This window comes from Peromyscus californicus, unplaced genomic scaffold (assembly GCF_007827085.1).
Source record: "Peromyscus californicus insignis strain IS unplaced genomic scaffold, ASM782708v3 Scaffold_21__1_contigs__length_65335640, whole genome shotgun sequence".
Classification (NCBI taxonomy): Eukaryota; Metazoa; Chordata; class Mammalia; order Rodentia; family Cricetidae; genus Peromyscus; species Peromyscus californicus.
In genome coordinates, this window is record NW_026294514.1 from 45,456,070 (window position 1) to 45,481,282 (window position 25,213).

The 25,213-nt window shown below is 36.9% G+C and overlaps 1 protein-coding gene and 1 pseudogene across 4 annotated transcripts in view; both read left to right on the top strand.

Moving 5' to 3' along the window:
* Pja2 (praja ring finger ubiquitin ligase 2) overlaps nt 1–25,213 on the top strand; it is a 49,612-nt gene that overhangs the window by 15,522 nt on the left and 8,877 nt on the right. The window contains exons 2-7 of one of the 4 annotated variants that reach the window (XM_052750224.1): nt 315–435; nt 1,985–2,185; nt 3,589–4,645; nt 16,688–16,873; nt 21,197–21,451; nt 23,513–23,624. In XM_052750224.1, the coding sequence (XP_052606184.1) occupies nt 405–435; nt 1,985–2,185; nt 3,589–4,645; nt 16,688–16,873; nt 21,197–21,451; nt 23,513–23,624 (1,842 nt within the window). In that variant the 5' untranslated portion in view covers nt 315–404. The remainder of the gene's footprint in view (nt 1–314; nt 436–1,984; nt 2,186–3,588; nt 4,646–16,687; nt 16,874–21,196; nt 21,452–23,512; nt 23,625–25,213) is intronic. The other 3 variants (XM_052750225.1, XM_052750226.1, XM_052750227.1) reach the window with 3 other exon arrangements.
* Nucleotides 10,736–14,759, top strand: LOC128117825 (chitinase-like protein 3; annotated as a pseudogene).

The following is a 25,213-nucleotide window of genomic DNA, read 5'->3' on the forward strand; positions in this document are numbered from 1 at the left end:
TAGGCCAATCTATTGTAGACAGTTCCTTCATTGAGGCTCCTTTTTCTCAGATGTCTAGGTTTGTGCCTAATTACACAAAAACTAACTAGCAGTGTCACATTTTTCAGTCGGTTCTTCAACAATGTATTTGATTATTTACTTACAAATTAGTTCTGTGTATGATTGTTTGGGGTGTTTTTTGCCTGTTTGTTGTTGTTTTTGTCAGATCAAGTTATATAAAAGGCCAACAATCTTCACTAGTATTATCAATTTTGCCATTTTTCGTTTTATTCTTTTCTTCCTAATATTTTGTTTAATGCATTGTTTCTTTGTAGGAACCATTTGCAGCTTATTTACTGTACAAGTAAAAACCAAATCCCATCCGTGTTTCTACTGAACCGGGAGCATAGCCACCGCCGCCCTCTATGTCGCAGTACACTGAAAAAGAGCCATCAGGTAAGGAAGAGTGCTGTTTCTTCTACATCCACATCGAGTATTTCCTTTCTGTTTCCTGGGTTCTTGAAATAGAGTATGTGAAGCCAGACATAGTGGCTCACACTTTGAATTCCAGCACTTGGGAGGCACAGTCAGGTGAATCTTTGTGAGTTCAGGGCCAGCCAGGGCTGCATAGAGAAATCTTGTTTCAAAAACAAAACAAAACACAGACAAATGAAGAATATTATATATGATGTGTTATATCCTCTGATAGGGGATCTCATATCTTTACTCATTTTAAGTCATCTATAGCTATTTAATATTTGTAAAGATTAATTTCTTTTTTAAATTATTTTATTTTATTTTTGGTTTTTCAAGACAGGGTTTCTCTGTGTAGCTTTGGAGCCTGTCCTGGAACTCACTCTGTAGCCCAGGCTGGCCTCAAACTTACAGAGATCCGCCTGCCTCTGCCTCCCGAGTGCTGTGATTAAAGGCATGCGCCACCACCACCCAGATTAATTTCTTTTTAAAACATTTTTATTTATTTTATGTGTGTATGGATGTTTTGTCTACATGTAAATCCGTTTGCCACATGTGTGCCTGGTGCTTGTAGAGGTCAGAAGAGGGCATCGGATCCCCTGGAACTAGAGTTACAGGTGGTTGTGAGCCACCATGTAGGTGCTGGGAATTGAGCTTAGGTCCTCTACAAGAGTAGTCAGTGCTCTTAACCACTGAACCATCTCTCTAGCCTCATTTCTAACTTAATATAAAACACCCCCTCATTTCTATCATATGTTCCATTTTGGAGGAGTGGTTAAAGATGTTGATTCTTATATTATTGAGACAAGTGATAAAATACTTTTTCCCTTTTTGTAATAAAGTGTCATTGTGTAGCTTAGGCTGTGCTTCAGTTTGCCATGTCCTTGCCTTAGTGCTGGGGTTACAGGTATACATCTCCATGCCTGACTTTTTAACATTTATTTTGATTTTTAAAATAGATAGTGGTTAACATCTTAAGGTTGTTGAAGGGATTAAAAATAGTATAACACTTGATAGCATTTGAGAAATACAAGTTTGTCATTTGTACTTTGAAATGATTGTTTTACTTTATTGCAAAACAAAAATAGAAAACTTTCATTTATTGATTATACTATGTACTGTGAGGAAATACCCTATTCTTACATAGATTATATAATAATTGACTAAGCAAATTTAGTATATTTGCATATAATACTGTACTGTTTAGTAAAAGGTGAATTAATATTCCAGTTGTTTAAATGCTGGTGGCTTTTCTTAATTTATACTAGCCATTTGTAATTTAGAAGATGGAGTAGCATGTGTTTGATTTCTCCTGTGATTATTTCCTTGTAGAGAATTTTATCTGACCCTAGGCTTCAGGGCATAACTATTTAGTTGTTTCTTGTCATCTCTACACCATTTAAACAAGACACCTGTTCAGTGGTATATAGTTTAGTAAATAATAGCATATTTGTTGAAGCACTTTTTTCCCCAACCTGTTGCCATAGTGAAGGTCATTGCTGACCTTCTTTAATTTAATTTATATTTTCAGTAATGGATCAAGAATCCAACAAAGCTGCTTGGCCTAAACCAGCAGGAGGATATCAGACTATTACAGGCAGGAGATACGGAAGAAGACATGCTTATGTCAGTTTTAAGCCATGTATGACCAGGCATGAAAGAAGCTTAGGTCGGGCTGGTGATGACTATGAAGTATTGGAACTAGATGATGTTCCAAAGGAAAATTCCTCAGGTATGTAACGTGGAGTCAATTAAAGGCTATTTTTTTTTAAATTCATATTTTTGATTCTAAATGTACATTTTCTATTTGGAAATTTTTATTGAATTTAATAGCAGTACCATATACATTAAATAGAAAAGATTCAATATGGCCAGTCACTAAGGTAACTAATTGTTATGGTAATGATCACCCAGTCATATCCATCAGCTAACTCCATTTTTAAATCTCATCTATATTTGCCTTTATAGCCGAAGTGACTGGATATTACTCTTCCACTCACAAGCCTTGCTGTCCTTACAAGACCTAGGGGAGTTTAGGGTTTTGTTCTCAATGCTTTACTTGGGAAGATAGACCATGCCAAGTCTTTAATGTGAACTGAGAATGTTTTTCCCTGCATACTATATTTAAGTAACTTTTAACCTCCTCTAAATAATTTAGCTTAGCTTATTTATTTTTCTTTATTTTGTAAAATATCTGGTAATAGTTATTCAATTAAACCTTCTTAATTATTCAGTGGTTTGAAATGTTATATACAGATTTCTTGTACCATAGTTACAGTTATGTTTTATACAACTATGTTTTTTAAACTAGAAGATTTTACATATTTATGTATATATATGTATATATACATATATATATATAAACTAGTTTCATTTTTCTGGTTCTAAGTAAACTGGATAATTCTAGAATATTTTTATTGTCATTTGTATATCAGATTCTGAATTGATAGCTAAGTCATTCCAATAAAGAACATTTTCTGTTATAAGATTAAATTTCATTTATTTTATGATTTATGCATTTGGTTATAACAAATCTCAATATCTTTGTGAAATTAATAATAATAAAAGATAAAGTTTAAAATAATTATAGATTTGGCTTCAAGTGTCAGAATCCTAACAAAGTATGGCAAATTGAATCAGTATACTTACTTTTTTTTCAGTTGTATCTCTAATACCTAAATTATAAATGTATTAACAATATATTTTGGGCACAGAAATCTGATGCATGTCTAGAACCTTAGATGTAATTTTTTACTTAACACTAAAATTTTTAAAATTGTATAATTAAGAGGTAGAATTGGAGAGTAGTTGGAGGTTAGATTATTCTGACTGCTTTTGTTTCTCATTATTTAGCTTTCTATTAGCTTCTTTTTTTTTTGTCAGAGATCAGATTTTGATATTGGGACTTAGGTTTAAAAAAAAAATCTGTAAAAGAAGCACAAGGAGAGAGTAATGAGAGGCTGTCCAGGGGGCAGAACTGAGTTCACAGTGTAACCAGTCTGACTGTAATAAAGTTAGGGAATATAGAAGCACTTGGCATATTGTCAAACAGAGAATTCTCATGGAACTGATATTATATAAAATTTTATCTAAATTAATCCCTCCAAAATGGTTTCTTCTGTTCTTTTTATGAAGGTTCCAATTCACTGGATCAAGTCCATCCTTCTTTACTCAATGAACCTACATTTGAAAAAAGTGAAGCAGAAATTCCCACTTGTGGTCCAGCACTGAATCAAACCACTGAGAGCAGTCCATCCATTGCCACAGTATGTCCTAGTGAGGAAGTCAGGGAGACTTTAGAAAGCAATGCGGATCATCATAATCACACTGAGGCAGAGTATTATTCTCCATCAATTTGTAAGGTCTCAAGTGTCCAGAATGGAATTGTGTTGGTTCATACTGACTTGAATGATCCAGACAGTAAACATGATGAGAAGAATGACTCTCTTCAACTCTCTGCAGAAGCTGTGGAAGGTGGTAGATGTCAGGAAGTATTAGGCAATACAGTATTTGAGCTGGAAAATGGAGAAGCAGAGGTGTACGCTGATCTTTCATCATCAGTTCCCTCTCTCAACTGTGAAATAAGTGATGAGTTTGAAGAGCTCGATCCAGCACCTTTAGAGAACAGTTCTACTGGTGATGCTGAGCTTGTCCATCAGAATGGGCAGGAATTTCAGAGGTCTTCTGAAGATGACATTGTTAGAAAGAGGCAACAAGGTAATGCTGATGAGGGAAGACAGACAGAAAATTCAACTGAAGACGTAGACTGTGTCCCAGGGCATATTTGTAGTGAACAGATTACTAGTGGTAGAGCCAACCACCATGCAAGTTCTCCTGAGCAGGTAGTAAGGCCCAAAGTTAGAAAAGTGATAAGTTCAAGCCAGGTGGACCAAGAAATTGGTTTTAATAGGCATGAGGCTAAACAAAGAAGTGTTCAGAGATGGAGAGAGGCTTTAGAAGTTGAGGAATGTAGTGCAGATGACCCTATAATGAAGTATGACGACCCTGATGTAGAACAGGATTGTATGTTCTTGACTCCACCTTACTCAAGAGCTGCACGAAGGGAAGCAGAGCATAATCGTGCAACATCAGAAAATGGAGCCACAGCTTCAGGAAGGCAAGAAGCTCGGGATAATTCCTTTTGGAATGGCTGTGGAGATTATTACCAACTCTACGACAAAGATGAAGATAGGTAAGCTTCATGCAGTATTTGGTTGATGTGTGTATTGAGCCAGGTTCTTTTCTTTTTAAAAATAGTATATATTCATTATACAAAGTTTAAGGGTCTCACACATGTATGTCTTGTGCTTTGCCTGATTGCCATGTTTTTGCCTGCTTTCCACCATGCTGGTTACCTTTCTCTTTCAGATAGTTCCCCTTCCACTTTCATGTCCAGATTCTGCACAAGAGAAAGCATGCGATGGTTGTCTTCTGGGTCTGACTTGTTTTACATGATAATCCCCAGTTCCATCCAGCTCGCTAAAATACCATAGTTCTTTATGAATGAACCAAACTACATTGTGTATGTACATCACATTTCTTTATCCGTTCATATGTTGATGGACATCTGGTCTGATTCCTCAGTTTGGGTATTGTGAATAAGGTTGTGATAGAGCCAGTGAGATGCTCAGTGGGTAAGGTGCTCACTGCCGAGCTGAGCCTGGTGACCTGAGTTCAATCCCTGTGTTTCACAAGGGGAAGGAGAGAACTGATTCCCAGTAGTTGGTCTCTGACCTCCACACATACACTGTGGCACACTTAAATCTACATGCCTATACATGTACATATAAAATAAATGAGATTTTAAATTTAAATAAAATGGTACTGAAATAAACAAATGTGCAGGTTGTCTGTGATATGCTGACTTAGATTCCTTTGTATATTTATACCCAGGGTGGTATAGTCTGATCATATTATAGTTCTATTTTCAGTCTCTTGAGGAATCTCCATACAGATTTCCATAGTGGCCGTACAAATTCCCATTCCCATTAGCAGTTAGATGGGTTCCTCCCTTGGTGCATGCTTCCTAGTATCAGCTGTTTGTTTTCTTGCTTACAGCCATTCTGGATGCGGTAAAATAGACTCTCAGTGAAGTTTTGTGCTTCCCTGGTAGCTGAGGATGCTGAACCTTTCTAAGTATTTTTTGGCCATTTGTACTTTTGAAAACTGTCTGATCAATTCATTGGCCATTTGATGATTGTATTAGCATTACTGTTCCTGTGTGCTTGCTTTTCTGCATTAATCCTCTGTTGGATGTATAGCTGGGAAAGATTTTTTTTTTCTCATTTTGTAGGCTCTTTACTCTGTTAAGTGCTTTGTTGTGCAGAAACTTTATAATGTCATGCAGTCCTACTCATCAGAAAGTCCTTGCCTAGTCCTATACCTTAAAGTGGTTCTCATCTGTTTTTGTAGAGGGTGAGGGGTAGGAATCACCTTTGACCATTTTCCAGGTGGAGACTCAGTTTCTCCAGCACTATTAAAGAGACTGCCTTTTCTCCAGTGTGTGCTTTTGACTTCTTTGTCAAAGTCAGGGGCCACAGCTGATGGGTGTGTTTCTGGGTTCTCTGTTGTATTCTATTGGTCTGCGTGTCTGTTAACCAAGTGCTGTATAGTAATAAGAGGTTTGATGGGCTGTCTTTGGTGTTAGAAATTAGACATCTTGATGATCAGATCTTCTGAGTATGAAGCATACATGCAAACTGCAGAGTATTTTGCTTTCTTTGAGGCATTTTAATAACGTATGGGCATTAGACTTTTAGATACATAATGATTATTACAAAGAATATAGATGCCGATTATCTTAATTCACAGTATTTCAGTGAATTACATGCAAAGTATAAATTTATTGTGTTTTTTTTTTTAATTCGTGTTAAGAGGTCTGTTTAAAGAGTGATTAAGGTCGGCGGGCAGTGGTGGCGCATGCCTTTAATCCCAGCACTCGGGAGGCAGAGGCAGGTGGATCTCTGTGAGTTCGAGGCCAGCCTGGTCTCGAAAGCGAGTACCAGGAAAGGCGCAAAGCTACACAGAGAAACCCTGTCTTGAAAAAACCAAAAAAAAAAAAAAAAAAAAAAAAAAAAAAGTGATTAAGGTCACTTGATTGGCAATACTGCATTACCTTTGTTAATAGTTAATGTCACCCATTTTTTTTCTTTATTGGGCCCTTGTTCTTTCTTCCTATCACTAAGCTACTTCTTACTTAAAAATTATTAAATTATTTATTACTTACTTATTTAAAAATTAATTTCTGAGTACGGTGCTATAGACCTGTAATCCCATCATTCATGAGGATGAGATGGAAAGATCATGAATTCAAGGCTAGCCTGGCCTACATAAGGAGACCATATTTCAAGCAAAAAGTCTCCTTATCAGTTCTGTATGGTAGCTACTATTTTTCCCTCTGTTCATAGATCAGGAACAGAGGTATAGAGACTTAAATAACTGGTATGTCATAAAGTATGTAAGTATTTATTCTAGTTAGTATTTGATGCCTTGGACTCCAAGAGGCTATATATTCTCTGTGTTGTACTGTTATTGTCAAGACTTTCTAATTCCTTTTCAGACATAGATTACTTCCCCCGTCCCCAAACCATAAAATAGCAAGGGGAGGGGGAGTTTTTGTATAGCTGCTCATTTTTATTGCCAGAGTCCAGATTTTTATAAATCTTTTTAAGCTAGTTGCAGCCCCAGCACTACTCAGTTATACACATATTTCATAAACTATTAAAACATTATTTTAACTAGAAAGTAGTATAAAGAGAATTTACTAATTTGGACTTACTGTTTCTTGCTTTGTTTAAACAAGAGAAAAGTCATTTTTTTATGTGACTTTCCGAGTTCAATACATAATTGTTAAAAAAAAAAAAAAAGATCAGATACTGAAGGAGGCAAGAAAATTTGGAGACTAGCTGGGCTATTTGGAGAATCCCAGCTCTTGGGAGGCAGAGGCAGGCGGACCTTTGTGAGTTCAAGGCCAGCCTGGTCTACAGAGTGAGATCCAGGAAAGTTGCAAAGCTACACAGAGAAACCCTGTCTTGAAAAATAAAAAAAGAAAACTTGGAGAAAAGGAATAATGGAGAAAACAACAACTTTGATTTAAAATTGCCATATCACTGAAAAATATGTGTTGAAATTGATCAAGAAAATGGAAACATACCAACTCAGTGTCAACTTCTAACTTGGAACTAATCCAGAGATAATTTCTCTTGTGCTTTATGTAGACCTTCATTAAGCCTTCCTAAATTCTTTCTACTATGCTGTATTTGACAGTGATTTCATACAGAAGTGCAGGTTTAATTATGATGATGGCTATATATTTAATAGCAGAAACATTAAATATTTGATCAGATGATATTGTTATAAATATAAATAGCTATTACATAGATTGAAATGTGCTACAGAAATAACTGGGATAAGTTCCTGGTCTCTAAGAGTTAGGAATTGCTAGAAGACATACAGCATACAGAGCTGTAATAACTAAATTCATACTGCTTTGACGTAGATCAACAGATTTCCGAGGAGAGTAGAAGATAATCAAGATTCATGTTGATTTGTAAGACCTATTGTTGTTTAAGTTGAGAGTAAAGTTAAGGTATTTCTCAATTTATATGTATCAGTTGGAATCCATTGTCTTTTATTCAAAATCCACAGTTTCAAAATCATAAATTAGCCACAAAACTCGATTTGAAATTAACTTTGGTAGATACTCTGGATCAAAACTAAAATGAGATACTTTTTCAAGCAATCGTATTTTGCTCTAGAAATGTTGATATGTTTAATAACTATTTGCTGGTCTGGATTCTATTGAGTGATGTTAGCCATTGCTTATGAGCTTGGGAGAAAAAAAATTAAATTCTAAAACATTCAGCTCCAAGATTTTTGGATTTGATTGAGTCTCTATCTACTTGTAGATTACTATTAAAAAGAAATAAATTTGCCATTGTAAGGTTGTTACTGTTTTTACTAATTACACATTTCTTATAGAAAATTATTTAACTTGTCTGTATCTTTACTATTGTGGACCCACTAAAGCAAAACGAAATAAAGGCCCTTAAGTTTGACTTGCTTTTCTTTTTTTTTTTTTTTTTTTTTGGTTTTTCGAGACAGGGTTTCTTTGTGTAGCTTTGGAGCCTGCCCTGGAACTCACTCTGTAGCCCAGGCTGGCCTTGAACTCACAGAGATGCGCCTGCCTCTGCCTCCTGAGTGCTGGGGTTAAAGGCATCCGCTACCAGCGCCCGGCTTGCTTTTCAAATGAAACTGTTAAAATCTTTTTTTAAAATCATCCCTAAAACAAAATATAGTTGTTTTCATGGGCCCATTTTAAGAGTTGGTTGTTTTTCTCCCTAGTTGTAGAAAGTGTATTGTCTAGGGGAATTTTAGCTGGTCATAACATGTTTTCGTAGTCTATTTAGAAGTGATGTCAGTATTACAAACAATGGTAGATTTTTGTAAATACAATGGACAGCAGGAGAAACATTTAGTGTTAATAAAACCTTTCCTTTCAACTCTGCTGCAGTCTATCGACTCGTAGGACTTGTAGTTGGATGTGCCAGAGTGATGGAGTTAAAACACCCTGAAATGCTAGAATAGGTTTATATTGTTTAGTTAAGAATCACAGAAGGTGAGCATGGAGGCACACATCTGTAATCCCAGTATTTGGGAAGTAGATTAGGAGTTCATGATTTTCCCTGGCTATGTAGTAAGTTCAAGGCCAGTCTGGCCTGCATGAGATCCAGTCTTTAAAAAAAAAAAAAAAAAAAAAATGCAGAATAAATTCTGAGGGATAATGAGTTTACTTTAGACTTCAATTATATTTTGTAAGATTTAAAATGTATTATATGATTGAGTTAATTCAATCTATTTCCTGCTATTCCTATCTGACTCTGCTGAGTATTTGTTACCAGGATGTCTTTTAATCTAGTACCAGCCTAATCCAAAATGGAGTAGCCACGGACTGTAGTTTAATTTGACCCCCACTCATCTACATGTTCACTCTCTGTAAAGCTCTAACCGTAGTTCACTAGAGGAAAGGGGAAGCAGGGACTGCTTTTCTAAAGTGTCTGAGATGGAAGGTATACAGAACTTTATTTTAGAGTTAACTCTCTCCTTTGTAAAACTTACCAGTGATATACTTGAAGATATTTTTGTTGTGTTTGTATTACAAAGGTAACATAGAACATTTATCAAGAATACAACTAAAATGCATTTGGACACTATTAGATATTTTAATTTGGCTACTTTAAAATAATAGGTGGCTCACCAGGTAAGAACATTTGTTGCTCTTGCAGAGAACCCAGGCTTGGTTCCCAGCAACCACGTAATGGCTCACAACCTTCTGTAACTCCCAATTCGAGGCAATCTGACACCATCTTCTGACCTCTGTAGGCACCAGGCATGCATGCGTACACCAAGTAAAAGCTAAATACAGTAAAATAAGTAAATCTAAAAACTTCTAGTAATGATTATACATTTCTTTATAAGTAGAAAAGGATTTGATTAATGTGTGGTCACTATCTTCCTTGAAAAAGTCTTAAGTGATGACTTAATCATATCAGAACACTGCAGTCTATAGGATAAACATTTGTGCTAGTAGCATTGTTCTGAGCTGTTTTACAGAAAATAGGTGCTACATTATTGAATTAGAACTGCAAAGGAAATTGTAACAGGCAACGTATAATTACCAGACCTGGGATCAGACCAAAAGACTAAGGTTAACACTTCCTCTTTTGGAATATACCCTGAAAACTGTAGTAACTGAGGACCAGAGTGTTAAGTTAGATAGAGGAAGGGGGACGAGGAAGGAGAGAGAGAACTCGCTTACTTTCAGTAATACTAGCACATTTTAACCTTGGGCCTAACTGTTTTGAAGAGAGACATGCCCGTCTACTGACTATTTCTTATAGTACTTGAGGCTTCTTTGAGAGATTTTCCTGTCACTAGGACTTAATCTTGCTTAAAAGGTTAAAGCAAAACAAAAAACACCTTAACATTAGGGAAACTTTCCAAGACAAATTGGAGTTTGGCCTGGAGTCCCAGCTACACAGGAGGCCAAAGCGGGCATTGAAAAAGTTTCGGGCCTGCCTGGGACAGTGTGAGTTCAAGGCCAAACTGGCTGCTTAGCAGGACCCTCCCTCAACATACTGTCTTCAGAGCTGAGGTCCAGACAAAGGATACCATCACATGGACGTGGGTTTACCCTGAATACCATTTATATACACACACACACACACACACACACACACACACACACACACACACACATATAAAGACACACACACACACACACACACACACACACACACACACACACACACACACACACACATATAAAGACAAACCCAGCACTACTTTGAGGAATCAGGGAATGAGATGTTGCTCTTGGATGGTACTTGATCTTACTTTCACCTGAGATTTACAAATAAAATACTTTACATTAAAATAAATGTTTATAATGAGAAAAAAAATGTAGAGGCCGTAGAACTGAAGGTAAGGTAGGAGGTAGAAGTGGATCTGGGAGGAGCTCCAGCACAGCTGGAGAGACTTGCTTTGTATGTGTGAGGCAGGCCTTAGGTTTAATCCCTATAACCCACAGTGCAAACCAGAAAGCCTGTGTTTACTGATATTGTTGGGAGAATAAAATGCAGATTAGCTTTTGAGTTTAGTTAAAAGGTACCAGACTCTGTTACGGGTGTTATATAAATACATAATAATGCTCCCTGTTCCCATGGTGACCAGCAGCCTTACAGAGAAATGACCAGAATACACAAGTTCATTGCTATAAGGCTGAGATTGCCTCTTTCCTGTTCTTTATTATCTAAGTATCAAACAGAAAGAGCTTCTCTGACATTCAGGTACTACCGCTAAGAAAACATTAAACATCCGCAGGCAGCCAAAACAAAGTCCTTCAATCACATGCTTAAGCATTTGTACAGACTTTTTCTGTCTTGTTTTCAAAAGAAATTTAGTAATCCCAGCACTTGGGAGGCAGAGGCAAGGTGGATCTCGTGAGTTTGAGGACAACCAGGGCTGCTGTTGCAAGAGAAACCCTGCCTTGAAAATCGAAAAGCAAAAAAAAAAAAAAAAAGGTATTTAGGAGCAAAGGAAAAAATTACATACCTCTTTAATCTTCATGTGGTTTATCATTGGCATTGTCCCTAGGTAGCATTTAGAGTTACATTCAAAATGAAACAGTAACTTAAATATTACCCTCTTTATACATTCAGTTGACAACCAAATAAAATTTTTTAAATATATTTTTTAATAATTGAGATTGCCATACAATGTATTTTGATCATAATCACTCCCAATTCCTCCCAGATCCACCTCTACCTCCTACCTTACCTTCAGTTCTATGGCCTCTACATTTTTTTCTCATTGTAAGCATTTATTTTAATAGTTCAATCAAGTAAAGTATTTTATTTGTAAATCTCAGGTGAAAGTAAGATCAAGTACCATCCAAGAGCAACATCTCATTCCCTGATTCCTCAAAGAAGTGCTTGGTTTGTGTGTATGTGTATGTGTGTGTGTGTGTGTGTGTGTGTGTGTATAAATGGTATTCAGGGTAGACCCACGTCCATATGATGGTATCCTTTGTCTGGACCTCAGCTCTGAAGACAGTTTTTAAAGGATTGCTCTAGAGTGGATGTTTTTGAGTTTGCGAAAAAAAACAAAGGAAAAGGTTATTAATTTGAAATATATAGAACTACTTAGATTTAAAATTGGAAAAAGAGAGCCCACCAGCACCCGATTGGACTAAGAGTAACATGGAGCTGAAAACTCTCCTGGCCATTGGAGGCAAGAAGTTTGCATCTAGCGGGTTCAGTATCATGGTGTCTACTTCTCAGAACTGTCAGACTTTCATTATGTCAGTCATCAAATTCCTACGCCAACACAGTTTTGACTAGCTGAACCTGGACTGGCAATACCCTGGGTCTGGTGGACACCAGTCTAAGGACAAGTATCTCTTTACTCTCCTGGTGAAGGAAATGCATGAAGTTTTTGAAAATGAACCCTTAGATGAACACAAGACCAAGCTGTTAATCACTTCCACAGGCGCTGGTATCATCTCCATCATTGAGTCTGGCTATAACATCCCTTAACTGTCATAGTCCCTTGATTACATTCTGGTCATGACATAACGATCTCCATAGCTACAAGGATGGCTATACAGGAGAAAATAGTCCCCTCTACAAAGGTCCAAATGACCAGGGCATTAGTGGCTGCCTCAATGTGGACTGTATCATGACCTGCTGGAAGAACCATGGGGCCAATCCTAAGAAGCTCATTGTTGGATTCCCCACGTATGGACAAACCTTCACCCTGAGTGACCCCTCTGAGCCTGGAATTCATGCCCATACCATTAGTGCTGGACAGCCAGGGAAGTACATAGACGAAACAGGACTATGGGTCTACTATGAGATTTGCAGCTTCCTGAGCCACTGAGAAATGGAATGCCCCTCAGGAAGTACCCTATCCTTTTAGGACCACAGAATGGCTTCGGGCTATGATAATGTCAAGAGCTTCCAGATGAAGTTGTAAGGCATCTTATCGTGAGGAGCTTTAGCCTGTAATTGGTCCTCAAATCGTGAGAATAAATGCAAGATCAGCAGCTCTGGGGCAGTGGGTTCTCTGTCAGCCTCCTATAGAAAATAACAAAAGTAGCTTCTGGTCCTGCCTGAATTGAATCACACACCAGCACAACTATATGTGATACATACCAACATCTGTGATGCAACCAGGCATGGTCTTCACCTTTTACCTTTGTCCAAGCTCTGAACATACTTCCATGCTTCTTTTAAAGCCTCCTATTTTCCTGCCTAGCTTTTAAAAATAAAATTCATGTTCAAATCTAAAATAAAATAAAATTGGAAAAAAATAATCTTATTTTCTGTGTCATGAAGAAACGGGTGATCTAGTTTAGGTGATGGTCTAGGGTATAGTTTGATATAGTAAAGCTGATCTTTAGTGAAAAAAAAGACTAAAGTTGGGTTTCCCAGGAAGCTGATGTCATCAAGACAAATAAGGTGGTGTAGAGTAGCTTTTCTTCGGCACAGACAAGGGAGAAATAGTGGTGAGCTAGTAAGCAACCCACTGAAACATCTAAAAGGACATACCATGCTTTACAAGAAGTTAATGATTGCCTTTCAGAACTGTTTACCACTTTCCAAAAATTGTGCTACATACTTTATTTCCAGATTTTCATCTAAACATCATTGTAGGCTTGAAACTTGAATATTAATATGTCACTTTATAGATGAAGAAATTAAACAGAAATTATTCTGGGTTCTAAGTCATATCTGTCTGATTTCAAAGCTTGTTCATAGAAATTGAGTATCATCAGTACTGTTGTGTCTTCAGTAAAGAAATTGGCTATGGAGAGTTGGAATTTTTAGTAGTAGAAAGTTACAGTGTCCTCTGACTTTCTTAGGCTCTATATTTACAAATTAGTAATAAATACTATATTGACATAATTAATAAAATTCACATTGAAATAGTACTAGAAATTGTTCATGTATTTCTATCATTCATCACAAAAATGAATACACTTTTGGAACTTCCTTATAAATGCCTACTGCTGATCTTTTTCAAATCAGATACTACTAATAAAATTTTATATTTGAATCTGTATGATTAAATAGTCTTTAGTACCTACTAAGAGCCTGTAAACATTTAGCTCTTCTGTCTTCCTAGAAACTGCTGGTAGTTATTAGGAAACTGATTTTATATTTATATAACTAGGAAAATATCTTAGATCAATTAAATTTTGTAACATTTGTTTTAGTAAAACAAGACAAATATAATTCATGAATGGGGCACCTCTCAGAACTAGAGCAGGATGAAAAAATTACTCCAGCAACAATTAGACAGAATTTGGAAGATGGATGTAAAGCATAGGAAACAACTTAATTGACTACATCTTAGTTCATCAATCTTCATCAGTTACATCTTAGTTCATTGACTAGAAGGCCATCTACAGCCAACCAGAGCTGGGTGGGACTAAGCTATAGGTTGTTTTACTTTGTTAAGCCCAAATCCATTGTGAATGCTTAAGAATAGTAAATTCAGTGTTAAAGAAGTAGCTGCAGGGCTGGAGAGATGGCTGCAGGGCTGGAGAGATGGCCCAGCGGTTAAGAGCACTGGCTGTTCTTCCAGAGGTCCTGAGTTCAATTCCCAGCACCCACATGGTGGCTTACAACCATCTGTAATGAGATCTGGTGCCCTCTTCTGGCCTGCAGGGATATGTGCAGACAGAACACTGTATACATAATAAATAAATAAATCTTAAAAAAAAAAAAAAAAAAAAGAAGTAGCTGCAGTACAATGATTTGGACTGAATAAGCCAGATGCCCAGTCCATGAATAGTTGTCCCCCTTAAAAGGTAATTTCACCTAGAAGTGTCTTGAAAGAAATGAAGTCTGGTCTAGTCCTGAAGGCTGAGAGGTACCAAGTGGCTATGAAAACATTTTGATGAAAAAAGAAAGCATTAAAGTAAAACACCTTGTGTAAGGGAAGAGGAGCTAGTTATAAGAAGGAAATAGGATTGTGTGGTTGTAAATTACAAGTGTTATTTAAAGAAGTTTGAATGCTTTTTCTGTAAGCTAGCATTTGCAAAATAAATACATCAAGTGGCACCCAGATTAAGATTTGTGATTTTAATCAGTACTTATTTGAATGAGAGTTTAAAAACTACCTGGCACCTCACACCTGGGATTTAATAGATACAGCTTACTCTCTAACTAAATGTATTTGATTAAAAATATGTTACGGGAATGGTTTTGCTGACAGTTATTGGTGTCTTTCTATTTGGTAGACATTAATATAGTGATATATATATATATATATATATATATATATATAAATTTTCTTGTCTCTCGCATGAGCTCAATAGCTGTTCGATACTGTTACTATATTCACCTGCTATGTGAGAAATCAAAGACACACCGCAGTTTTCACAACTGCTCAGAGGTGGATTTAAATCCAGGAAAGCTAACTCAAGAACTTCTGTGGTCATCTGTTGTCCTTTAGGAAACACTGCAAATACTGAATGGTAGAAAACTGTGAGAGTGGTAAATGTTCAACTTAAACTTGTGACATACTGCTTTGGGGAGAGAAGAAAAAGCTTTGAGCAGTTCGTGGAATTCTACTTTGAATGTAGCAGTTAATGTATAAGTTGAAATGATGCTAATGTTCAGAATGTGATGCTAATGTTCAGAATGTGTTTTTTATTTTTTTATTTTTTTTTTTATTTTTTTTTTTTTTGGTTTTTTTTTTTTTTTTTTTTTTTTTTTTTGAGACAGGGTTTCGCTGTGTAGCTTTGCGCCTTTTCCTGGATCTCGCTCTGTAGACCAGGCTGGCCTCGAACTCACAGAGATCCGCCTGCCTCTGCCTCCCGAGTGCTGGGATTAAAGGCGTGCGCCACCACCGCCCGGCCAGAATGTGTTTTTTAAGTGAGTTGAGGAAGTGGGGTTAAATTTGGGAAGATCAGTCAATAGGTTCAACAGTTCCAGGCTGGTAGAAAGTCACTGGATGGTGGTTGCTGCTGCTGTCATTATATTGTGGGATTATTTTTTCCTTTGATAGTAGAAGTGAAGAAAAAGGTATTAGGATAAGAGCCATATACAAAGAGAATGGAAAATAAAGGTTTTGAACACAGATAATTAGGAAAGAGTTCAGCTAGCTTCCAAGATAAAAGCATGGTGAGACTCCATTTAATAGGTAGAAAGTAAGGTAAGAGACTCATCTGGTAGATGGACTCTTACAGTAAAAGTATAATTTGAGAGGTTAGTGAAAATATTCAATGGCTAGTTAGTATTCTAAATGCATAGTAAGCTGCTCATTGGTGGCTAGGGATACACTTTCAGAAGTTTCTCCTTGATAGAAGGCTACTATGAGTATTAATAATATAGGCCCAGAGCACATTTTTTTAAAAAAAATGAGTAATACATACATTATTCATTCCAGATACTATTTTTATTCCCAAATTACATTTAAATTTTTATGTAGAAATATGTCTTAAACTCTTACATATGCCATGATCATTTGAAAGGGTTACGTTCTGTTGAGTCTATTTGTTTCTGTTGTTGTTTTGTTTTTTGTTTTGATGTTTTTAAAATGAATGAGCAACTGACTAAGCCTGGACATCAGTAGTCCTACCTCCCATCCATAATGCGTGGTAACTGTCCACATACTAAGAATAACGTAGTGTGTGATAGTAGTTTGTTTCTGTTCCGGTTTGCAGTTCAGAGTGCAGTGATGGGGAATGGTCTGCTTCTCTGCCTCACCGATTTTCTGGCACAGAAAAAGACCAGTCCTCAAGTGACGAGAGCTGGGAGACTCTGCCAGGAAAAGATGAGAATGAACCTGAGCTACAGAGTGATAGTAGTGGCCCTGAAGAGGAGAACCAAGAACTATCTCTTCAGGAGGGGTATGTGTAACAGGGAGATTCATTTTTTAAATGTGTATTATGCAAGAATGGCATGCATCACATTCAAATGTTGCTGTACATTAATTACATTTATAAGCCCATGTTGAACAAATAAATTGCCTTTACATGGTGCTTTGGTATTTAGTAGGGGACAATTTTAAATACTAGCAATTTCAGTATTTTTCTGAAGATGTGTGTGTTTTCATGTTTCTTTATAAAGGAAATTTGAGCATTTAAAACAGTGGTTTTCAGCCTTCCTAATGCTGCAGCCCTTTACTATAATTCCTTGTGATATGATGACCCCCAACCATTATTTTCGTTGCTACTTCATAACTATATTTTTGCTACTATTATGAGTCATAATGTAAATATTTTTAGAGACGGGGAATCACAGCCTGCAGGTTGAGAACTGCTGATTTAAAAGGTCATTTCGGCTAAGTTAGGAATAATTGAATTACTGTTGCCCATTGCCATACACTGAAGAGACTTGGGAGAACAATCTGCCTCGAGGTAAATCAGCATGGTAAATTACACTTAGCATGTCATGGTAGTTTAAGTGATTCACTCACAGAATGGAGGCAGTTAGTTGCAAATGAAGTTTTAATATATTTTTATCTAGCTCGATTGGATAGTATTTCCAGAACATCAGTGGTCTATAGTAAACATTTCTGACTATAACTTGAATGGAAATAGCCTTGATCTAGGAGTTCTCAAGCTTAATTGGTGAAAAGCCAAATAAATATTGTTGGTTTTGTGTGCCAGTCAGTGTTGCACTGCTCATCTATTCTGTTGTATCATGCAGGCAGCATAGGTAATATGTAAAGGAATTGGTATAGCTGTATTTCCAAAAAAAGAAAAAAAAAAAACCAAACCCAAAAAGGAATGGCAGGCTAGAAAGAACCTGTGGCTCTCAGCTCCCCAATCCTTGTTGTAGTATTTCCTCAGGAAGAAAGGTTGAAATCTTTCCCCTACCCCTCCTGTGTATGTCTGTGTGTGTCTGTGTCTGTTATTGTAGAAGCTGTTGTGAATGTAACTTTCTCCTTGATTTATTTCCCAGCAAGTTCATTTATTGCTATATAGAAACTGCTGATTTTTTATGTTTATTTTTTTTCTATTCTTCTACTTTATTTAAAGTATTTACTGAATCTTTGAGCTTTCTGGGAGAATCTTTTGGGTCTTTTAAGAATAGAAACATACTGTCTGCAAACAGAAGCAATTTGGCTTCTTTCCTATTTGTATTCCTTCCGTTTGTTTCTCTGCCTTATTGATCTAGGTAAGACTTAAAAAGCACTGTATTGAGTAAGAGTAGAGAGTCGACATTCTCATCTTATTCCTAAATTTAGAGGAAAACATTTTTTAATCTCATTAAGGAATATCAACTTTTTAATTTATTTTATGGGATTCTACCAAGAACACCAAATTTTAAGTCTTTTCAGTGTGAAGATCAAACAAAATCATTTTGGCCTGTTAATCATAGGAATTTTTTTTGCTAGACTTCTTGATATTTATCTATCCTTATATTTTAAAAATAAACCAAACATGATCATGTAATCATGGTTTAATGATGGATTGTTTGCTATTATTTTGCATAAGATGTAACTGTTGAGATCTTTAAGTAAGCATGATTTCTAGATTTAGATTTCAGTATCAGTTTGATACTTATTTTCCTTTAAAAATAATGCTTTTCTTTTTTTTTCTGTACTCTGCCTCTGTTGTTAAAATAAATTATTTATCTGGTAAATGTTGTTAGCATTGGGTGATGAAACACCATCTAGCTATTTTATTATAAGGCAGTATTTTGATTATTTAAATTTTTATAATGACAACTAAATGGTTTCAGTTTTTAGTTTCTAATAGGATAAGTTCATAAGTTATATTTTTTAGACTAATATTGACATTTGTACTTTTTGAACTGTGTAAATTTCTAGCTTGGTCTTAATTATATAAAAGCATTTAGGTAGGAAAGGTATATAATAAGAAAAATAAAAGCATTAATTACAGACTGTTTACTGCAGAGAGAGTAAGACAGTAAGTAATGAGACAAATGGTAGCTAACAGAAAACTGTCATTAATTAGAGTGGTCAGGGAGATGCCTCAGAAATTGACACTCTCCCCACCCCGGAGACAGAGTTGCTCTGTGTAGCCCTGGCTGTCCTAGAACTAGACCAGGCTGGCCTTGAACTCACAGAGATCCACCTGCCTCTGCCTCCTAAGTGCTAAGATTAAAGCTGTGCTCACCACCACCACTGCAGCCAGCAGATCAGCAGTGAGATTTTTAAATGGAGAATTAACTGATCTGATAGGCCATTTAAAGAGATTATTTTGTGCTGATTAATTGGAAATGGACTGGAGTTCTTAAAAGGAGAATGAATTGTTCTGATTAGTGGATACTTGTGAGTTTTAGAAAACAACCTTTATGGCTAAGTATATAACTCTGTGGGAGAGTACTTGCTAGCATCCATAAAATCCTGGGTTTGATTATCAGCTCAGGCCCTCTCCCTCCAAAACAAAAAAAAAAAAAAAAAAACAAAAAAACAAAAAAACTCGAAGTTTGAGAATATTTTGAAGTTTCAGATAATAAAATAGATTGTTGGATGAGTAGATTGTTGGATGAGGGAAAATGAGCAACAGTTATGACTTAGGTTTTCACTTTGGTCACTAAGTAGATGGACAGACAGCTCTAGGAGAGCTAGGAAATAGGAACTTACTTGCAAGTGTTAATTGTCCATTAGGCACTACAGATGACAGATAACTGGATATAGTTTGAAGCTTAAGAGGATGTTGTTCTTCCTTGAAGTTGAATACCAAGACACGTAAGAATAAATAAAGTACATTTCGGGATATTAGCTGTTTTCATCAACACATTCTTTAATGTAATGTAATGTACCTGGTAATTTGTATTGCTCTAAGTGTGGCAGGGATAGAGCTCAACATTGGACACCATTAATTTTTAAATGGCTAGGAGAGGTCTATAGTATTAGTTAGCATTGTGTTGCATGTGTATAGTAACATTCTAAGAATAATTGCTACAATGAAGAAAATAAAACCATATGTATTAGGGACTGGAAATGTAGCCCAGTAGCAGAATGCTTCCTGGTATGCACAAGATATTGGGTTTTGTCCCCAGTACCAGGGAGAAAGGAATTGAAGCATAAAAAAGAACATTAAAATCCACCCAAAAAGAAAAACACAGAAAAGGAGAAAAAAAGAGTGAAAAGATAGGCTATAGAAATAGTTCTTGCAATTACTAGTTGCAAATATATATATAAATTGATTGATCTTTGTTTTGATAAGGTAACGCTTATCAGAATTTTAAAAGATAAAAAGAGACACATTTAAAGTATAAATCTAGCCGGGCAGTGGTGGCGCATGCCTTTAATCCCAGCACTCGGGAAGCAGAGGCAGGCGGATCTCTATAAGTTCGAGGCCAGCCTGGGCTACAGAGTGAGTTCCAGGAAAGGCACAAAGCTACACAGAGAAACCCTGTCTCGAAAATCCAAAAATAAATAATTTAATTAATTAATTAACTAAAGTATAAATATATAGAAAGATGAAAAGAGAAATACAATATTTCAGGCAAACACTAACCAGAATATAACTATAACAGTTACATTAACATTTGCAAAACAAACTTAAAGATTGAAAAAAATGTAGAGGCTGGAGAGATGGCTCAGTAGTTATAATCACTTGTTGAACAATCTGAGTATCGGAGTTCAGATCCCTGCACCCAAGGGTTCATTCCTATAACCCCAGCTCTGAGAAGGTAGAGATATGAAGCTTGCTGAGGGTTTGTTGGCTTACAGAGAGCATGCAAGTTCTGGGTTCAAGGAGAGACCCTGCCTCAAAGAAATTAGTGGAGCATTACAAAGGAGAATGCTTAATGCCTTCTTTTGGCTTCTGAGTTGTGTACAGGCATGCACAATCTGCGCACTCACACACACCCACACCCACACACCACAAAGAACTCTTTTTTAAAAGGAGTATGTGTGTGTGTGTCTCTCAGAGGACAACTTGTGAGAGTTGGTTGTCTCTACCATGTGGGTCCGAGGGCTTGAACTCAAAGTCCTTAGGTGAACTTTGACCCACTGTGTCATCTCACCAGCCCTTTTATTTTCTGTTGAAATACTTTTGCAGGTGAGGAAAACGTTATTTAGAATCATAAGTACCAAGGACTTAAAACTACAAGAAAGGCAGTGGTGGCACACAGGATTTAATCCCAGCACTCGGGATTACATGTACTAAGTAGAGTGACTGTAAAGTCCAGTGTGGTATGTGTGAAAGCAACGTTTTGTTTTCTTCCTTCCTTACAAATGTTTGTCTTAGGGAACAGACATCCTTGGAAGAGGGAGAGATTCCCTGGTTACAGTACAATGAAGTCAATGAGAGCAGCAGTGATGAAGGAAACGAGCCTGCCAATGAGTTTGCTCAGCCAGAGGCCTTCATGCTGGACGGTAACAACAACCTTGAGGATGACTCCAGCGTGAGCGAGGACTTGGATGTGGACTGGAGGTACGTGGCCTCGTTACTACATGCTCCGGTACTCCTGAGCGGAATTACAGTGGGAACTGCGTCTGACAGGTACCATTAGGCTTCTGCCAATCTCATTTCAGATGTCACTGTCTGTATGGGCCCCTTCTTTGACTTTACATCTTTCTAGCATTGATTGGAAGAGAACATTTTTAAAGGTTGTTGTTTTGAATATGTCAATACTTGAAATAATTTCAGACTTAGAGAAAGTAGGCAGAATGGTACAGAGTATTCCTATATTCTTCACTAAGATCCCTTAAATGTTAATATTTTACAAATGTTTATACCATTTTCTGTTTCCTTTTCTTCCTGTATTTATGGTAAGAATTCTTCTGGTCTTTTTTTGAATAAGTCCACAGACATTATTTATTTACCTGTAAAAATTCTAGAATGAGTTTCTGAAAAAAATTTTTTTTACATAACACAGAATTGCTGAAATCATAAAGTTAGTGTTGATATAGTGCTAATAATTTAATCCCCAGAGCTTATTCTAATGTCCATAGTTATCTCACCAATGACTTTACAGAAAATGTCTGATCTAATCCAGGATGGTCATTGCTTTGATTTAACATGTTTGTCTTTTTTATTTGTTTTTTAAAATCTGGACATATCCTCAGTTAATCTTTGTTTTTCATGTCTGACAAATATTTGAAAAGTTTAGACCATTTATTTTGTGGACTATCCCTCACATTGTATTTGTCCAGGATCATACATAGTTGTGTATTTTTAGCAAGAACAACAAAAAATGATACAATTTGTCTTTATAGTATATATCAGAAGACACATTATGGCATTTAATTTTGTTACTAGTGCTATTAATTTTAATCATCTGGTTATGATGTAGTCTTTCAGATTCTTGTACTGTCCAATTCATTTCCCCCTTTTTAATGGCTGTTTTGAAACTATAAATAACCTGATTATTCTTCAGCTATCAAACCTCCATCTGCTCGCATTAGCAACCATTGGTAATTCTTGTCTGAAACATGAATTTTAATACTGATTGTTCTTCAGTGGCCCAATTTCAGCTACATATCAGGTCCTGGGTGTCTAGGTTTGTTTATGCTACTGATTGTGAAGTAATTTACTTCAGTCATTTGAATGGATTTTCTACAGGAAGTGGACATGTTTGTATTGTTTCAGTAGACAAATATAGGAAAAGGTGAAAGTTTTAAGTATAAGTACTATTTCAATTTTAATCTGACCCATTGAAAAGCAGTGTGCATGGAAGGACTGTTTGTTTGTTTCTGGTGTGTGCACTCCCATGCCTCGGTTTCCTAATTTTGAAATACTTACTAATTCTAGAGACAGGGAAAAAATAGGAATCTGACTTATGGCAAAAGGAAGTAGCTTAACGCCAGAGTCAGCGTGTTTGTCTTGAAGGGCTCATAGTCCTTTAGAAGCAGAAGTCATAAAAATGAACAGTTTGCCTGGGCAGTTGTGGCGCACACTTTTAATCCCAGCTCTGAGGAGGCAGAGGCGGTTTGTGGCCAGCCTGGTCTAGAGTGAGTACCAGGATAGCCAGGGCTACACAGAGAAACCTTGTCTCGAAAAATAAAGCAACAAAAAATGAAGAGTTTGGAAAAAGTCATTTTCTAGCTATTTATAAGTGAAGGAGGCCTGATTGTTAGCAGAAGAAGAGAGATTGAGGAAGGCTTGAGAAAATAAAATCTTGCAAAACTCAAAGTAATTAAGCAGTTCAAAGTGGAGGAAAAAGAGGTCTTGACTAGTAATAGAATTTAAATAAATAATTACCTTTCTCATATTTTCACCTTCACCCAGATTAGAAACTAAAATTAACAGAAAGAAAAATATAGGTAAAGGATTCTACGTGTAAGAATCCTACCATTCAGCAGGCTTTTGGGTCAGAAACAGAAAGGAAGCATTTCCTGCATGTGCAGTGAGGTGGGAGACTGGTGAGCAAGTGACGTCATTTTAAGACATTAAATTAATAAGTCTTAATTTAACACGTAGCTTGTCTGTTGTTTTTTCTGTTCTTCGGCTCCCAGAGTTATCGTTTTCTCCTGACAGGACTTTACAGCCTATCAGTATGGTAATATATAGTTATCCTCACTGTAAGATTCTGAAGTCTTAATTATGATCTTGTTTTTTCAGCCTATTTGATGGTTTTGCGGATGGACTAGGAGTTGCTGAAGCTATTTCTTACGTGGATCCTCAGTTCCTCACTTACATGGCTCTAGAAGAACGCTTAGCCCAGGCTATGGAGGTATTTGGATAACTGATAAATACATGGAGGATGGGTAGAATATAAAGAGTGTAAAGATTTGACAGTGTCCTTTTTAAACCTCACTGAAGAGAAGGTGGGTAGTTCCTGGGCACTTTAATAACTGCTGAGTAGTGGTCGTTACTGGTGCATGTCCACGAACTCACTTGCCATCATGCCAGTTGACTTCAGATGACAGGCGTTGTCGGGTTTTCTACAGCAGGAGAACTCTTTGCTTAGGGTTAGGAAATGCAGTTTTTCCGTCCTGAACTCTCGGTGTGCAAGTGTGAATGTCTTACACATACACACGTAGACGCAGAGAGGCAGAGTTGTGGAGGTGAAGATCTAGGGACCTGCCACAACACTTGCCCTTTGTTCTTTCTCTAGACAGCTTCCTTCTGCAGCTGGGTTTGCTGCCCTCACCCCCCACGTGAGCATGCTTTCCAGCAGCGCCCACATCTGCTACCTCTCCTGGCCACCTTCTTAGTTCTTTGAACTAAAACACAAACTTAGTCTGAAATGTATTTGCCCCAATTTAAAAGCCCAGACATTTTTACTTGGGAACGAACTTCCATAATACTGGTGAACCTCAATGAAATAAGTTCTCTCTAAATCATTAGTCATAAAGTGACTTCAGGCTAGAACAGCAGTACTGAACAGTTGAATGAGAACAAGGTAAGGAAACCAGTCAGTAAGAAGGGACTGCCAGGAGCAATATGACAGTACTGCATCTTGAAATTTCTAAGTAGAAAGTTCAGTTCAGACTGGTAAGTTAGGTAGTGGGCAAACAGATGGGTCTACATGTGCACTGACATCAGCTCTGCTTTACATCACGTTTTTGTGCATCTCCGTGATTTTCCATTAGAGTGTTGCTTTCAGTTATGCTCTAGTAGTAGATCGTTCTCAAAAAAAAAAAGAAAAAGTGGGTACTAGAGCACCCAACATGATGTGAAGATCGCAGTCACCTGGGACTGTCCTGAACCCTTCTTCCCAAAGCCGACATGAACAGGAATGGTGGTACGGTGTGAGAGCTTGTATCACAGACACAAGACACGCAGATTACGATGACTCACCTCCGTAAACAGTGGAGGGAAGCACATCCATTGTAGGGTTTGGTTTCACAATCTTTAAATCGCTTTCATTTTTCTGATCTTAGATTTTTAGTTCCTTGAGAAATATTGAGAACAGTGTAAGATCTTATTATTACTAATGGGCAATGTGACATTTGATTGAAAGAACAGCTGAAAAGATTGGTCATGAGAGGCATGCTGTACAAAGGCACCAGTACTGTGAATAGAGATGAACAAGAAGGAGTCTAGTCTCCCTGGGAACTTGCCGCTTCAGCCATTGTTGTTGTGTGCATGGGAACCCAGGACAGTGTTGGCACTTTCAGAGTTCTTCTTTCTCCGCTGTCCTGTGTCTCTGACGAAGTGTCCTTAGCGCTCTCCTGTCTCCACATTACAGTTTAGCACTCTACATTACTGATTTAGAATTTTAATTGAGTTATTTCACATCTAGATTATCAGTACAATTCCATTTTCCTATCACACTACAAAAATAATTTTTTCATGTCTAGAATGCATTTATTTAAT